The sequence below is a fragment of the Trichechus manatus genome, unplaced genomic scaffold (assembly GCF_000243295.1).
Source record: "Trichechus manatus latirostris isolate Lorelei unplaced genomic scaffold, TriManLat1.0 scaffold00010, whole genome shotgun sequence".
NCBI classification, from domain to species: Eukaryota; Metazoa; Chordata; class Mammalia; order Sirenia; family Trichechidae; genus Trichechus; species Trichechus manatus.
In genome coordinates this window covers 25,790,253-25,808,454 of record NW_004443946.1, presented here as the reverse complement: position 1 = coordinate 25,808,454, position 18,202 = coordinate 25,790,253, and the positions used below count along the sequence as shown (strand labels likewise).

At 41.0% G+C, this 18,202-nt stretch overlaps 1 protein-coding gene and 1 pseudogene across 2 annotated transcripts in view; both read left to right on the top strand.

Annotated features, from left to right (window-relative positions):
• The window catches only part of ZFYVE1 (zinc finger FYVE-type containing 1), a 67,932-nt gene that overhangs the window by 41,701 nt on the left and 8,029 nt on the right, over nt 1-18,202 (top strand). For both annotated transcript variants that reach the window (XM_023726340.1, XM_004371009.2), the window contains exons 5-6: nt 14,850-14,956; nt 17,838-17,946. In XM_023726340.1, coding sequence (XP_023582108.1) covers nt 14,850-14,956; nt 17,838-17,946 — 216 coding nt within the window. The remainder of the gene's footprint in view (nt 1-14,849; nt 14,957-17,837; nt 17,947-18,202) is intronic.
• On the top strand, nt 15,458-17,402 carry LOC111819510 (60S ribosomal protein L34 pseudogene; annotated as a pseudogene).

Genomic DNA, 18,202 nt, shown 5'->3' with positions numbered 1-18,202 from the left:
TAAGTAATACATAGTGTAGAAAATGTGAGTACTGCAGTAGATTATAATGACAAAAACAAAGACCGTCTGTAAATCCCGCCACCTAGAGATAACTACTGTTAACATTATAGTGTATGCCCTCACAGTATGTGTCCTGTGCATTAAAAAAATAGATATATAGGTTTCATAATGTTATAGATGAAAATTTGTAATCCTTTTCCCAGTTAACATCATAAACACTTTACTATATCATTATATGATCTTTATAAATAATTTTGAGAGCTGCTAAATGTTTGATTGTCCAAATGTACCAAAATAACAATTGTTGAACAAGAGATTGTAAATTTTCCGTATTATAAGTAACACCAAACTAAACATCATAAAAGCTCTTTCTATATTTGGAATTATTTTTCCTAGGTTATATTGCCTCAAAGTAGAATTACTATGTCATGACGGTATGCCTGTCTGTCTATCTGTATTTTAACAGTGAGCATCGATCACATTTCCATCATTTCACATAGTTGGATATGTAATCCTATTTAAGCATTTTTGCATTTTTGGTGTCTTTTTTCTATTTTGCCTATTTTTAGTATTTCAAGAATTCTACTTTAACATAATCTCTTGTCTTTAATTTATCGTTCCTCATAATGAAGTCACCAAATGGATCCCCTGAGAATCCTGCTTCCTTTTTGCAGTTTGCTTTGTGCACTCCTTTGTGCTACCATGCCTCAGACCTTGCAGGCCTGGTGAAGAGGGGCAGGAAGGGAGCAGGGCCTATGGGTGGTGCCTCTGGGGGATCCTGAGGGAAGGACAGAGGGGGTACTGAGGAGTAGACACAAGAAGATTGGAACTAGGAATGAGGATGTCCAGTGGGGTAGGGGCTAAAGATTTAGAACTGGGAGTGATGGGAAGAAAGAGATAAGAGAAGGGGGTTTGGCATAAAGCTAGGCAGGCCCTATACACAGGAACAAACTTCAAGTATCTGCTGATGCGCTCAATCAATCTGTTGCATTTAAAAGGCTTACAGTGGGGCAAAATGTTCAACAATTAGTGAATCTGGGTAAATTGTATATGACAGTTCCTTGTACTATCCTTCCAAACTTTTCTATAAGTTTGAAATTGTATCAAAGTGAAAAGTTACCCCCCCAACTCTCCCCCCAAAAAAAAAAGTTTGAGGGTTTTTGCTTCGTGATTAAAAGCTTGGGTTCTGAAGTCAGACTTGTGTTGGAATCCCAGCTTTACCACTTACCAGCTCCATGACCTTGGGAAATTCCTTTGTTTGTTCCTTCGTTCATTCATTCATTCAACAAATAAATGAGTGTCCCTATGTGCCAAGTAGTGTTTGAAGTGCTGAGAATACTGTGGTGAACAGGATAGAAAAAATTTCTGCCCTTATAGTACTTCCTCTTCAGACCTCTTTTCTCATCTGTAAAGTAAAATCTTCCTAACGAGATTGAGATGAGGATTAAATGAGAACATAACTGAAGAAACAAAATACTTGGCATATAGTAGATGTTCAATAAATGTAAACTATTGTGAATATTTAAAAAAGACTGAGAAAAGGATTATATTTAGATAATACATTAAGTACTATACATTTGATGATTTCTTTTTTCTAATTAGAACTTGACATTAAACTATCCTCAGATGTATTGGTTAATGTCCTTGTAATGGGTCAGAGGCAGTCAGAGTGGAAGATAACTCCAAAGTAATGCAAACATGTTCAAAAGAGGCTGAAACTATACTACGGCATGTTGTTGTTGTATGCTGTCGAGTTGATTCCAACTCATAGTGACCCTATACGACAGAGTAGAACTGCCCCATAGGGTTTCTTAGACTGTAATCTTTACGGGAACAGATTACCAGGTCTTTTCTTCCGTGGAGCTGCTGGTGGGTTTGAACCGCTGAACTTTTGGTTAGCAGCGGAGCCCTTTGACCACTGCGCCATCAGGAATCTTCTATGGCTTGTAAAGGGCTGTGAATCTGATCAATATGAATTGTAAGGCAAATGGGCCTGTGGCTGGATGATAGCAGTTCCTTAGCTCTTTTGAAACAAACCCAGCTGAGAGGGATGCTGAGAGCTGTAAGCAGTAATTAGTGCTCAGGGATTTTACCCTCAGGAGTCTGTCTTGGATCTTCTACCCCAGACCAGTTTGTTAGGCGCTGTTGAGAAAAACAGTTACACAGCTTTCTTAAGAGGTGCTATGTTCCAGGAAGCTCTCTGTGATTAAAACAAGCGTGGTCAACTGGAGTTCTGATGACTCTTGGTAACCAGTGTCCCCAGAATTTCACCTGGACCCCTGGACCTGGTATCCTCTGTTCTCTGAGGTTGAGAGTGTGTTTACGGAGATGTGGGACCCTCTGTCCAGGAGAAGAGTAATCTGTTTAAGCATGTGGTTCAGGCTGTCTCCAGTCAGTTATGGGATTCTTGCAGTTTACCCAAATCCTTGAAAAAACAGTTTTGTTTTGTTTTAACTCCTTTCTTTAAATTAGACGCAGTTAGTTCTCTTTCTACTCTAATAGAAAGCAACCTTTAAAGTTTGCATTAGGCAAATTGACCAAGCAGCATTTTATTGCTATTAAAATAGATCCCTAACTGAAATCTTCATAGTTCACAGCAGCGTGTAATACAATGGCTGTCTGCTCATCTCTGTGTCTTTTTCATTTCGTTTTATGTTGCTGTATTTATTTTTGTAAGTAACCTTGAATCCTTTTTGGAACAAGAGAGTGAGTGTGGGCATAAAGAGATAAATTATCAATGCCAAAATCACTTGTTTGGCTTTCTGTTTTCTCCCGTTTTTATAAAAAAATTCTCTCCTTGATATCTTCTGCCCCTTCTTGTGCCTCACTAACTCACTGAGTAAAAACTTTGAGAAGGCTCACATTATGTTTTAATAGGATTTATGTGATTCTTTGACACTTAAGTTAAAAAGAGAATTGGGATTGTGATATATGTATGGGCATCTATATACCATGGTTTTTTTCATAGAATATTAAAGTCTAGCATCTTTCCATGCTTTAAATATTCTGTGAAAACATGATTTTTAAATAGCTGCATGTTTTTCATTTATATGATGGATCATTTTTTTATATCTAATAATTCTGTCCTTATTTTAATAGTGTTTTTCGTTTTCCCCTATTATATTTTCCATGTATATAAAGGTATTTGCCCACATTCTGCCTATTTCCTTAGGATAAATTGCTCCCCCCACTACAGCTGCTGGCCAACATTTATGGAATGCTCACTACATGCCAGATATCGCTCTTTGCACTTCACATGTGTTAATTCATTTAATCCTTATACCAACCCTATAAGGTGAGTAGTAAGGAAACTGAGGCACAGAGATCTTAATTAATTTACCTAAGATGACTCATTTAGTAAGTGGTAGAGAATTTGCGCCAGGTAGTCTGGCTCCAAAGTCTATGCTTTTAAGCTTATACTGTATTCCTTCTTGATAGTTCTTCCATTTCTAAGAAGGTCAGAGGGTGTAATCATTTTAAAGTTTTCTGACACATATTGCCAGTTACCTTTAGAACGCTATTTGTTTGGTTATTTTAATGAAAAAAGTGATGTCATTTTTTAAATTATAAAAGCAATGCCTCTACATGGTATATAATTAAAGCAGTACACAAATGTGTAGGGTACAGGTTAGTTCCACTTTCCTTTTCCCACCTCTTCTCATTACTCTGTACGTAGAGATAACTGTTGTTAATATGTTCTTATACATGCATCTAGAAATTTTTAATGCTGCATAAGTATGTCATAAACATACGTTTATAATATACATATCTTTTCTCCTTAAATAAATGAGATCATAGAGAAGTTAAGCTCTTTTCTTCTCCCTTATCTCTTATCAGTCTGCAGATAACCAGTTTTAGTAGTTTCTTATATATGCTTCTAGAAATTTTCAGTGCTATGTAAGTGCATGTTTTACATATATATACACATATGTCTATCTTTTCTTCATAAAAGGGATAATACCATTCATACTATTCTACAAGTTGCTTTTTTTTTTTTTAACTTGCTTTCTTCACTTAATTATGTACCTTGGTTATCCTTCTATATTAGTACATAATATATGCCTCATTCTTTTTTTTATTGTGGTGAAAATATACACATTAAAACATTTGCCAGCATCACAACTATGCCTCATTCTTTTTAATGCCATTAAAATACTTTTAAAAAGTTGTTGTCTATATACTATTTATGAGGTTCCAGTAGTTTGATGCGGCCCTCTTGGATTCAAAGGGAGCCCAAGTGCTACTTTTCCTGTTCATTATTGAATAGGAAATGTGATTGATGAGAAAGTATGAAGAGTTTGAGAGAGAGAGAGGAATAGATTAGATAGATTGTGGTGGTTCAGTGGTAAAATTCTTGCCTTCCATGTGGGAGACCCATGTTTAATTCTAGCCAGTGCACCTCAAGTGCAGCCACCACTCATCTGTCAGTGGAGGCTTGCATGTTGCTGTGATGCTGAACAGACTTCAGTGGAGGTTCCAGACTAAGACAGAATCGGAAGAAAGACCTCGTGATCTACTTTAGAAAAACCAGCCAATGAAAATCCTGTGGATCACAGTGGTCTTATCCTGTTGTGCATGGGGTCACCATGAGTTGGGGACAACTCGATGGCGACTTGAGGGCAGCTAACAACAACAACAGCACAACAACCAATTTCTAAATTTCTGTCCAAGTGGCCTGTCTGTACATGCCTGGGAGTGGTTTCTCTATTCATCCTGCTGACAGGATCACATTTCCTGCCATTCAGCCACGTTGTGGTCCAGGCCCCAGCTGAGTTATTTCCCACTTCTTGACCACTCGTTCCTTTGTTCAGGGTCTACAGTAGCGACAGCCGAGACACCTACCAGCAGAGCATATCCTGGCTGGACAGGTAAATGTTTTAAAGGAAAGAGATGCTCAGGTCCCTATTGAATAGTGGTTAACTGTGGTTGTCTGTACTTGTAGTTCTGAATAATCAGGAGCACATTTTTAAAACTGAATTTGTGTAAGTTTTATATAATTCTTTCTTCAGCCTGTGATCTCTAAATGTAGAAACTCTGACTTTCCAATTGCATCACTATCAGGAAGCATATATTAAATATTTATGAAGTTACTATGTGTTGTTGGGGGATAGGAATCATTGATTACCTAAGAGACTCCATTTTGAACCAGAAAATTCACTGCTAGCCCTTGATGATTGGGGCTGACCTTACAGGTACAATAGAAAGAGCCACACTGTTGCTATGGCAACTAAAGGTCAAGATCATCTGGTCTCCAGGCAACCTTTTTCAGACTTGCCTGAAATGCTTTTCCAGGCTTTCTCACGAGAGGCCCTTCCCTGCCTTCCTCTTCCAGCTTGGGACCTCGGGAGGAAGAGAGCCCAAGAAACGCCAGGATGATGTAAGATTTGGAATGTTTGAACAGGGCAAGTGTATGGATTGGTTGGTAGTGTGGGAAAGAAAATTAAGATTATAGAGGAAGGAGGCGTTTCTCCCTACCTTAGTGGTTAAAATAAAGTTACTGTTATATTCTCATACCCTTGATTTTTGTAAGGCTTTCTGAAGCATGTCAAGGTCTGATTTGTTTTGCCACTCTTCCATGACTTGTGAGGGAAGCAAGATGCTTTTGAGGGGATGGGTGATCACCATCTGAAATGATATGGCTGGTTTGTCTAGGAGTTCTTCTCTTTCTGCTGTCATAAGAGGTAACTGTTGCTTTGGTCAGCACAAGCCAACAGTTAATTTGTCTCGGGCAGGGAGTGATGGAAGTTCTGTGGGCATATGTCCTGTGGGAGATCAGACTGCAGAATGTTTCATGCCAGGCCTTGAGATACTTAGACATTTCCCTGAAGAACTTTCAGAAAAGTGAACCAGGCCACTTGGGTTTGGAACGGGAAGAACCTTGTGCTGTCACTGTTATTGGGCTACACTTTTATATTTATATAGCTATTGAACTCATGCTAAATTTGACATTATTTATCCTTAGGAGAACCTATACTTACATTAGCTTCCAGTTACTCAGCTTAGTCTCAGTTTTTTCTGGGACTAGAAGTGCACTTTTTTGGCTTCCCTGTGCCTTGTGTGGTGGCTTCTACATTCCTCAGTTAGCTGTTTTTTTCTTACTGTATCACCTCATTAGATACATGAGAATCATCTTCTTTTTTTTTTTTTTAATTGTGTAACTATATATAACATATTAATAAGGTTTTCACTGGCTAATTCTTTTCAGAAGTAGACTACTGGATCCTTCTTCCTAGTCTCTCTTAGTCTGGAAGCTCAGCTGGAATCTGTCTGCTGTGGGTGACCCTGGATATTTGAATACCGGTGGCATAGCTTCCAGCATCACAGCAACATGCAATCCCCCACAGTATGACAAACTGACAGGTGCATGGGGGTAAACCAAAGTGTTGAAAAGCAAAGTTGTCACCTTCAAGACTAAGGTGCACCTGCCCCAAGCCATGGTGTTTTCAATTGCCTCATACACATGTGAAAGCTGGACAATGAATAAGGAAGACCAAAGAAGAATTGACGCCTTTGAATTGTGGTGTTGGCCAAAAGAACAAACAAATCTGTCTTGGAAGAAGTACAGCCAGAATGCTTCTTAGAAGCAAGGATGTCAAGACTACGTCTCAAATACTTTGGACATGTTATCAGGAGGGATCAGTCCCTGGAGAAGGACATCACGCTTGGTAAAGTTGAGAGTCAGTGAAAAAGAAGAAGACCCTCAGCGAGATGGATTGACACAGTGGCTGCAACAGTGGGCTCAAGCATAACAACGCTTGTGAGGATGGTGCAGGACCTGGCAGTGTTTTGTTCTGTTGTACATAGGGTCACTATGAGACGGAACCAACTCAGTGGCAGCTAACAACAACACATATATAACATATAGTTTGCTATTTTAACCATTTTAAGTGTAAATTCAGTGGCACGAATTATATTCACAATGTTGTGCAACCATCACCATGATTTGTTTCCTAAAGCTTTCTCATCACTCCAAACAGAAACTCTGAACCCATTAAGCATTAACTTCCCTTTCCTCCCTCCCCTGAGCCCATGGTAACTACTAATCTACTTTCTGTCTCTATGAATTTGCCTATTCTAGATACCTCATAAGGATCTCTGGTGGCACAGTGGTTAAGCACTCAGCTGCTAACTGAAAGGTCTGTGGTTTAAACCCACAAGCCACTCTGCGGGAGAAAGATGTGGCAGTCCTGCTTCTGTAAAGATTTACAGCCTTGGAAACCCTATGGGGCAGTTCTACTCTGTCTTACAGGGTTGCTATAAGTCAGAGTCGACTCCATGGCAGCGAGTTTAGGTTTTTTTTTTGGTAGCTACTTCATATAAGTGGGATCGTACAATATTTGTCCCTTTGTGTCTGGCTTATTTCACATCATGTTTTCACGGTTCATCCATGTTGTAGCATGTATTAAAACTTCATTTCTCTTTATGGTCTAATATTCTATTGTATGGATAGGCCATATTTTGTTTATCCATTCATCTCTTGATGGATACTTGGGTGTTTTCACCTTCTGTCTGTTGTGAATAATGCTGCAGTAAACATTGGTATGCAAGTATCTGTTTGTGTTTCTGCTTTCAGTTCTTTTGAGTATATACCTGGAAATAGAATTGCTGGGTCATATGGTAATTCTATGTTAAACTTTTTGAGGAACTGCTAAACTGTTTTCCACAGGGCCTGCACCATTTTACATTCCCACAAGCAATGGACAAGAGTTTCAATTTCTCTGCATCTTTGCCAACACTTATCTTCTGTTTTTTTATAGTAGTCATTCTAGTGAGTGTGAAATACATAAGTATCTTCCTGCAGCTAAATTTTTACCCACAAATCCAAGAATCCATGAAGACTAATGAGCTGTAGTAGAAAGGAGAGAGGTTCTTCTCTCCCCTGCATACCTGGATTAGGTAGTGAAGGTATCTGAAGAGGAAAATAAGAGAGTTCTCAGCATTAAAAATAAAAAAATTTAAAAAATGATAATAATGGCAACTAACATTTTACAAGCTCCCAATCTATGCCAAGTGCTCTACCTGGGTTTCCTCATTGGATCCTCACAGTGTAATCTATCAAGAGACCTTTTGAGGAAGGTACTACTAGTACTCCCATTTTACAGATAAGGAAATAGAGACACAGAGCAAAACTGCAAACTTTATATTTATGCAAACTTTCCATTTAGTTTCATAAAATATCTATTTGTTTTTTATATAAAATAATTTTCCCCCGTATCTTTCAGTAAATTCATGCATTAGGAAGATATACTCTGTTTTCATACCGGGTATTCCCAGAGTCACGTACACACTTGTTGGGGAAACACAAGCCTTTGTGGACAGTTTGGCCAATTAGGGAGTACTTAGCCCTCAATTTGAGCAGGCCTATAGGAGTGGGGTGAGGCATGGGGCAGGGCCGGGGTGAGGAGAGGACGGTTGTGCTGGAGCACTTTATTCCAAAGGTCCTAGTTTAATACTTGTAAGGACCTTTGCTAGGATTTGAAGGAGGATACAAAGGTTGGGAACTTCTTTCACCACGCTTATAATCTAGTCCGGGAGGTAAAATACACAACATGCCCATAACTTTGCGCCTAGTTACTCAATACCTAGTTCAGGTGTTGAGTGCAACAAGATTTCAGAGAAGGCAGAGAGTGAGTCTGGAGTGGTTGGGAGGGCTTTGTGGAAGAGGTGAGACCAAAAAAGCCTCTGAGGATCATGTTTAGAAGTAGACGGGAGAGAGGAGGACAATGTAAGCGAGTGAGTGATTCCACCTGCCCTGCTTCTCATTTATTCTCATTAATATTCATCTGTATATTCACTCATAGTCTCTCTTTCAAAATCTTAGTGTTTTCACTAACTTACTCTTTACAGAATTACCCCCAAGGAGGACGGGACTTGTATGCATTATTATTATTGGGGCATAGAAGGTTTATTAAGATACGAAAAGTTGTAATCATAAAAAGAAAAAGACTAATAAATACGATTACATTAAAATTAAGAACTTCAGTTTATTAAAAGCACTGTAAAGGAAGTGAAAAATCAAGACACAGTTTGGGAGAAGATAATTCACAATATATAAAGTCAACAAAGGAATAGCATTTAGAATAGATAAATAAATACCTATAAAAATTAATAAGAAAGAGAAACAACCCAATAGAAAAATGGGCAGAAGACCAGTGATCCATCAGTATTATGCATTATTGTTTGCCAAATCATTTTTCTTATTGGTCTCAGTCAAGGGTTGCAACTTGGTCTGCCATCGCTGCAGAAGGTGTTTTATGGGCTTGCACGTTATCCTTCCAGAAGCTGACTTTGCATGTGAATGCTCTTAGGTGACATACCACTTAGTGTGACACAGCTCCTTGCCACTACTCTCTTCTGTCTTACACCTGACCAGACTCAACGTTGATATCACATGCTCTTGTTGGGTTAAGATTTCATTGAAAATAGGCAAAGAAATCTTAACAGGTAACGTAAGTGAAGCTGTCCTCAGGGCATGAGAACCTTAATTTAAAACCTAATCTCAATTTAAAACCTTTTTCTAAATCTCATCTTAGAATTGCTCCTGTCCTCTTACTTAAGGAAGTAACATGTTGTCCCTTTATTTTAGGTTACCTCACCTTCTCTTCCCTGAATGGTGTCTGGCTGCCCCAGGCTGGGAGAGTGAATGTTAGATGCTTGGAACTGTGTGCATCTGATGATTTTTAAAGCTTGGAAAGCCCATTTCTGTTTAATTTATATAACTTTTCCACTGCATATGACTAAAACCTAGAGGGAGATATCAACCCTGAAGAATACTTCTAATATCAAGTAACGAGTGAAAACAGAGGATTAGAAATGGAAGCTGCCTTTCAACATAAATTGTTTACTTTGCTTCGACAAACACTTCATCTTTCTTCTTGGCATTTATTTTGGCCTTTTGCTGTCTTTTAGGTTAGTAGAGTTGATAAAAGGCTGCCAAACACTATAAAAATTCTTCCTTGGTTTTCGGCTGATGATATATTCATTACATTGAGATAGTTGTATGGCCTGTTGTTGTTAGGTGCCATCCAGTTGATTCCGACTCATAGTGACCATGTGTACAACAGAATGAAACACTGCCCGGTCCTACGTCATCCTCACAATTTTTGCTATGTTTGAGCCCATTGTTTGCAGCCACTGTGTCAGTCCATCTCATTGAGGGTCTTCCTCTTTTCCACTGACCCTCTACTTTACCAAACATGATGTCCTTCTCAGGGACTGGTCCCTCCTGATAACATGTCCAAAGTATGTGAGACGAAGTCTCAGAATCCTCACTTCTGTGAAGCATTCTGGCTGTACTTCTTCCAAGACAGATTTGTTCGTTCTTCTGGCAGTCCATGGTATTATATTCCTTATTCTTTGCCAGCTCCATAATTCGAAGGCATCAATTCTTCTTTGGTCTTCCTTACTCATTGTCCAGCTTTCGCATGCACATCAGGCGATTGAAAATATCATAGCTTGGGTCAGGCGCACCTTAGTCCTCAAGGTGACATCTTTGCTTTTTTAGCACTTTAAAGAGGTTTTTTGCAGCAGATTTGCCCGATGCAATGTGTCATTTGATTTCCTGACTGCTGCTTCCATGGGCATTGATTGTGGATCCAAGTAAAATGAAATCCTTGACAACTTCAGTATTTTCTCCGTTTATCATGATGTTGGTTATTGGTCCAGTTGTGAGGATTTTTCTTTTCTTTATGTTGAATACTGAAGACTGCAGTCTTTGATCTTCATCATTAAGTGCTTCAAGTCCTCTTCACTTTCAGCATGCAAGATTGTGTGATCTGCATAACGCAGGTTATTAATGAGTCTTCCTCCAATCCTGATACTGTGTTCTTCATCATATAGTCCAGCTTCTTGGATTGTTTGCTCAGCATACAGATTGATTAAGTGTGGTGAAAGAATAAAACCCAGACACACAACTTTCCTGATTTTAAACCACGCAGTATTCCCTTGTTCTATTTTAAAGACTGCCTCTTGGTCTGTGTACAGGTTCCTCATGAGTGCAATTAAGTGTTCTGGAATTCCCCTTCTTCACGGTGTTATCCATAATTTGTTATGATCCACACAGTCAAATGCCTTGCATAGTCAGTAAAACACAGGTAAACATCTTTCTGGTATTCTCTACTTTGAGCCAAGATCCATCTGACATCAGCAGTGATATCCTTCATTCCACATCCTGTTCTGAATCCAGCTTGAATTTCTGGCAGTTCCCTGTTGATGTACTGCTGCAACCACTTTTGAATTATTTTCAGCGTAATTTGACTTACATGTGATATTAATGATATTGTTCAATAATTTCCGCCTTCTGTTTGCATCACTGTTCTTTGGAATGGGCACAAGTATGGATCTCTTCCAGTCAGTTGGCCAGGTAGCTGTCTTCCAAATTTCTTGGCATAGACAAGTAAGTGCTTCCAGCATTGTATCTGTTTGTTGAAACATCTGAATTGGTATTCTGTCAATTCCTAGAGCCTTGTTTTTCGCCAATGCCGTCAGTGCAGCTTGGACTTCTACCTTTGGTACCATTGGTTCTTGATCATATGCTGCCTTCTGAAATGGTTGAACGTTGACCAATTCTTTTTTGTACAGTGACTGTATTCTTTCCCTCTTCTTTTGATGCTTCCTGCATCAATATTTTGCCCATAGAATCTTTCAGTATTGCAACTTGAGGCTTGAATTTTTTTTTTTTCAGTTCTTTCAGCTTGAGAAATGCCAAGTGTGTTCTTCCCTTTAGGTTTTCTAACTCCAGATCTTTGCACATTTCATTATAATACTTTACTTTGTCTTCTAGAGCTGCCCTTTGAAATCTTTTCAGCGCTTTTACTTCATCATATCTTCCTTTTGCTTTAGCTACTCTATGTTCAAGAGCAAGTTTCATTGTCTCTTCTGACATCGTTTTGGTCTCTTTTTTCCTTTTCTGTCTTTTTAATGATCTTTTGCTTTCTTCGTATATAATGTCCTTGATGTCATTCCAAAACTCATCAGATCTCAGTGTGTCAAAATCTATTCTTGAGATGGTCTCCAAATTCAGGTGGGGTATTCTCAAGGTCATACTTTGGTTCTCGTGGACTTGTTTTAATTTTCTACAACTTCAGCTTCAACTCGGCATCTGAGCAGTTGATGATCTGTTCTACATTTGGCACCTGGCCTCATTCTGACTGATGATATTGAGCTTCTCCATTGTCTCTTTCCATTGTTGATTTGATTCCTGTGTATTCCATCTGGCAAGGTCCACATGTATAGTCACAACTTATTTTGTTAAGAAAAGATATTTCCAATGAATAAGTCGTTGATCTTGCAAGATTTTGTCATGCAGTCTCCCACGTTGTTTCTGTCACCAAGGCCATGTCTTTCAACTACTGATCCTTCTGTTTCCAACTTTGTATTCCAATCACCAGTTATTATGGGTGCATCTTGATTGCATGTTTGATTAATTTCAGACTGCAGAAGTTGGTAAAAATCTTCTGTGGCCTAGTAAACTCCAAATGAGCACCTGTGGTTAGAACTGGTGTCATGGATTGAATTGTGTCCCCCCAAAAATGTGTGTCAACTTCATTAGGCCATGGTTCCCAGTATTGTGTGGTTGTACTCCATTTTGTGATTGTAATTTTATGTTAAAGAGGATTAGGGTGGGATTGTAACACCCTTACCCAGGTCACATCCCTGATCCTATGTAAAGGGAATTTCCCTGGGGTGTGGCCTGCAGCATCTTTTATCTCTCAAGAGATAAAAAGGAAAGGGAAGCGAGCAGAGACGGGGGACCTCATACCACCAAGAAAGCAGTGCCAGGAGCAGAGCACGTCCTTTGGACCTGAGGATCCTGCGCTGAGATGCCCCCAGACCAAGGGAAGACTGGTGACAAGGACTTTCCTCCAGAGCCCACAGAGAAAGCCTGCCCCTGGAGTTGATGCCCTAAATTTAGACTTGTAACCTACTTGACTGTGAGGGAATAAATTTCTCCTTGTTAAAGCTATCCACTTGTGGTATTTCTGTTACAGCGGCACTAGATGACTAAGACAGAATTTGGTACCAGGAGTGGGGTCCTGCTCTATCAGATACCTAAAATATGGAAGTGGTATTGAAATTGTGAGTGGATAGAGGACCAGCAGCAGCAGAGAACCTGCAGCAGCAGAGAGTGGCAGCGGAAGAACCAGGAAACCAGCTTGAGACAGTGCTGGAGTTGACCGATGGAGCGAGAGATCTGAGTGCCTGTGCACAGGAGGCTTCCTGGTGGGATGGGGTGCCTCTGGGTACTTACCAGTGGAGCCAGGCTCGCCGACCCATGGAGCAAGAGAGCTGTGTGCCTGTGTCTTCCTGGTGGAGTGGGGTGCCTCCAGGCATTTATCGGTAGAGGTACAGAGCTTTGGAACACTTGCCCCAGCAGGGCAGATGTGGGCGTGAGGCCTGAGGAGCCGAGAGGTCAAGAAACCAGGAAGCAGAAGCTGAATAGACAAGGAACACAGGAAGCCAAGCTCCCTCAGTCTCAAAAGGTATGGCCAAGACCTCTGGGGTCTTACTAGGAGACTCATGTGCCTGAAGCTGAGGGAGCAGAGTTGCTGTTCCAGTGGGCCTGGAAGGCGGAGCTGAAGCCCGGGGCAAAGGGGCCTCCACTCAGAATCTGGAGAGTGTGGCCAATACCTAGAGTCTGGAGGGCAGGGCCATTGTATAAATTGCCTTAGAGAACAGATTATTTTCAAAGCTTTGAGGGCTAACGTAATGTGTTCTGCTGACTTGCTTGGTGCCTGTTAACTCTACTTTTCCTCCAGTATCTCCCACTTGTAATGGAAATGTCTAGCTTGTGCCTGTTTTGCCATTGTACTTGGGAAGCAGATAACTTGTTTTCTAGATTTCACAGATGAAGAGGAATTTTTGGATTTTGGGCTTGGAGTTAAGACTTAAGTTATGACGGAGTGAATGTTTTACACGTTACAAGGATGTGATTTTTTGGGGGCCAAAAGGTAGAATATCATGGATTGAATTGTGTCCTGCAAAAATATGTGTCAACTTGGTTAGGCCATGATTCCCAGTATTGTGTGGTTGTCCTCCATTTTATGATTGTAATTTTATGTTAAAGAGGATTAGGGTAGGATTGTAACACCCTTACCTAGGTCACATCCCTGATCCAACGTAAAGGGAGTTTCCCTGGAGTGTAGCCTGCACCACCTTTTCTCTCTCAAGAGATAAAAAGGGAAGAGAAGGGGGCCTTCATACCACCAAGAAAGCAGTGCTGGGAGCAGAGCGCATCCTTTAGACCTGAGGTTCCTGTCCTGAGATGCCCCCAGACAAAGGGAAGACTGATGATAAGGGCCTTCCTCCAGAGCCGACAAGAGAAAGCCTCCGCCTGGAGCTGATACCCTGAGTTTGGACTTGTAACCTACTAGACTGTGAGAGAATAAATTTCTCTTTGTTGAAGCTTTCTACTTGTGGTATTTCTGTTATAGCAGCACTAGATGACTAAAACAGCTGGGCTAGAAGCCCTGTAAACTCCCAGCTCACTTCTCAGTGCTGTCCTTGACTTCCAGAAAAGCCATTTTGAGGCTCGGTTTCTTGGTGCTAGCTTCACAAAGATGACCTGGGCATTATTCAATATCTGTGATGGTCTTAAATAAATAATTGAATGTGTGAAGGGTTTATAATGTCCAGGGTAATGAGAGAACGGTAACTTTCTTTGCTTACTTCCGACTTCTTGGGAAATGAGAGGGTTCTTTCTCAGGTTTCTATGGTGAGGGTTGTTGGCGCATGGCATCGGTTTCCCTCTTCCATCTGTGGAGCCTGTGAGAATTATGCAAGCAGTGGAAGGGCCAGAGCACAGGGCTCTCGGCTGAGTTCCTTCATGTGTTGCCTTCCCTCTCCGGCAGGCATTGAGCGACCGCTTCAGCGGTGAGATTCCCGATGACCAGATGGCGCACAGCTCCTTTTTTCCAGATGAGTACTTCACCTGCTCCTCCTTGTGCCTCAGCTGTGGGTAAGTGAGGCCTGCCACTTTGGGAAAAGGGATGTAGGGTGGTGCTTCTCAGACTTCAGTGTGCATGCAGATCACCTGGGGTCTGGTTAGATTCTGACTGAAACCATGCAGGGTGAGGGCCGAGACAGTGCATTTCTAACAAGTTCCCAGGTGATACTGATGGTACAGAGACCACACTTTGAGTAGCAAGGGCTTAGAGGACAACACATAGTTAGGAGGAATCCCCTGAAAACTCCAGCTTGGTTGAGATGTGAAATTGACTGGCTTCTAGTTTGGGCTGTTTTTATGGCAGAAATTTTTTGTTTGCCTGCTTTTCTGTTTCTTTTACTGGTGCTTTCTTTTTTTTTTTAATTTATTTTTTCTTGTTGAAAATATGCACAGCAAACCATACATCAATTCAACAGTTTCTACACGTACAATTCAGTGACATTGATTACTCTGAGTTGTGCAACCATTCTCATCCTGCTTTCTGTACTGTTCCTCCCCCATTAACATAAACTCACTGTCCCCTAAATTTCCTATCTAATCTTTTGAGTTGCTGTTGTCAATTTGATCCCATGTAGATAGTTCTTAAAAGACCATGATTCTGCTCTTTTGGGGATGCTGTCTAGAGGCATTCAGAATGGTCCAGCGTCTGACGTCCTGTCATAGGGTGTCCTACAGTACAGCCTCTAACAAAACTAGGCTGTCCTGAACCCCTGGTGGTAGAATTGTTTACATTTATACCAGGAAGGTTGGTAAAGCACCAAAATCTGCATGTGTTGCGTGCCCAGGCTGACTTCGAGGAGTTCGTGCTGTGAGACTTACAGTTCTCATGAGGTTGTCCAAAACAAAAAAACATGTCAGTAGGGTCTATGGTGGTTCCATATGTGCTAAACATGGATATCGTGACAGGATCAAATGTGCTTTCCTTATTGAGCAGCAGAAAATCATTATGAAAGTGTTGAAGCAGAGTCAGAAAGCTAATTTTAAAAAAAATAAAGCTTTTTTAATAATAAATCAAATGACTTGTTCTGTTTTGAAGAAAAGAACATAATGCTCAAGGCAGACATTCTTTACTAGTTAAGCTAAACTATTATTTGGTTTTAAGAAGTCTTCTGGGGATTTTTTGGTTTAAGGTTTAATCTACAGGGGCTTTCAATTGTGTATTCATAGTCATTCATTTTTTTTCAACTAATATTGGAGTGCCCAGTGCTGGTTCTTTTTAGTATCAGGACAAATGATTAGAGCACATTAGAATTATCCAGGGAGCTTTGTAAATTACTGAGGCCTGGGACCCACCTCCAGGGATTCTAATTGAATGAGTGTAGGTTAGGGTTCGAGCATCGGTGTTTTTAAAAGATTCCTCAGATATTTCTAATATGTAGCCTGGGGTTGAGAACATTGAGTTAGAGCAGTGCTTCTCAAACTTCAATCTACATTTACATCACATTGGGATTTTGTTAAAGTGCAGATTCTGAATCAGCAGGTCAGGGTAGGGCCAAAGATTCTGCATTTCTAACAGGCTTCCAGATGATGCCTGTGCTGCTGTCTGTGGACCACACTTCGTTTACTGAGGGACTAGAGCACAGATTCTCAGATGTTAACAAGCACCAGAAAAACCTGCAGGGCCTGTTAAAACAAATTGCTGGGCCCCACCCCTGGAGTTTCTGATTCAGTAGGTCTGAGGTAGGGCCTGAGAATTTGCATTTCTAGTAAGTTCCCAGGTGATGTTAATGTTGCTGGTTGGGGACCACACTTTGAGGACCACTGGATGAGTTTGAACCTTGCCTGAGCAGTGGATGGCTATTAAACCACAGTCTGGTGGCTTGTGTGATGGACCCCAAGAGTGTAAATGCAGTGAGTCAGGGTCAGACAGCAGTTTCCATGTTCTGTGATGCCACCACCCCGAAAAACAAAAAACCCTAAAAAACAAAAACTTCTTCACCACTGAGTTGTCTTTGCTCCCTTCAGGACCACTATCCATGTCCTCCACCTTTGCCCATCTAAAGGGGAAGCCTATTCCTGTTATGAGTAGCCTTGATTGGCCTTTTGGTGTTGAACTTGTAGGTCGCCTGCTGGGTACTAAACTGCTGACAAGTGTGGTGAAAAGGACTTGGCTCTCAGATTATACCATCTGGGCTAGGGAGAACCGAGGATTATCTTGGAGAGTTGATCTTGGAAAGGGGCAAGGGATGTGAGTTGCCAGTGTGACTTGAACTTGATCTTCCCTTTTTTGCTCACCCCGTGAGCCCAGCGTGAGGGGCCTAGGCTCTTTGGATCACTTTAGGGTCTTTGGATCACTGCTTTTCTATTCTGACTGAGGCTCACCAGGGTTGCCAGAACTTTCCCTTTATCATAGTGAAATTCTAAAGCCCTGATCTCTATTTTTGAGTTGTCAGGATAGCAGAACTCACTGTTCATTAAGAAGATTTTCTTGTTCAACTTAAGCCTCCCCTTAATGCATTGCCAAATTTTTGGGGTTGGTTTTTGTTTTGTGTTTTGGAAGCCTGTTCTGGTGAAACTTTCCATTTCATTCCTGTTTGGATTTTTGGTTTCATCTCTTGTCAAATGGTTGGTGTCTTCTGGCTCCTCCATTCCTGCGGAGAATGGCTTAGAGTGCCAGGTGGCTTTTGCGGAAAGAGATTTTTTTTTCCTTTTCTTCTTTCTCCTGGTACAGGGTAATAGTTGCCCTGCCTCTGTAGTGCTGCTGATTGCAAGGGAAGCAGACTGGCACATAGGTTTCTGAGATGAACTGGCAGTCTCTGTGCTCAGCATCCAGGGCCCAGTTAATAACTGAGGTCTGGTTTGAGCCCTGTACCTGGCTCAGGGTCAGACTCTCCTGTGTCAGTGGCATTGGCTCCTTTAGCTGCCTCATTGTTAGCTTTTTGGCTTCTCTCAGGGCTGGATGTAAGAACAGCATGAACCATGGGAAGGAAGGAGTGCCTCATGAAGCCAAGAGCCGCTGCAGATACTCCCACCAGTATGACAACCGAGTTTACACCTGCAAGGTGAGTGCTCCCGCTTCTCCCTGCTCCAGCAGCTGGCTTGCTGGTCGCACTCTCTCCTTTTGGGAAGACTGGTTTTGGAGCTGCCATATGCAGCATCCCAAAGTATTTGATGTTCAGATTGAACTCTCTAGAACTTCTTTTCATCTCTAACCGGAAGAACTCCCATATCTTCATTGCTAGGGCCCTTTTGTTTGTTTTTGTTAAGCTTATTGTCTCTTCATTCTGCTGAGCTTTTATGTAAGGATCATGTACACTG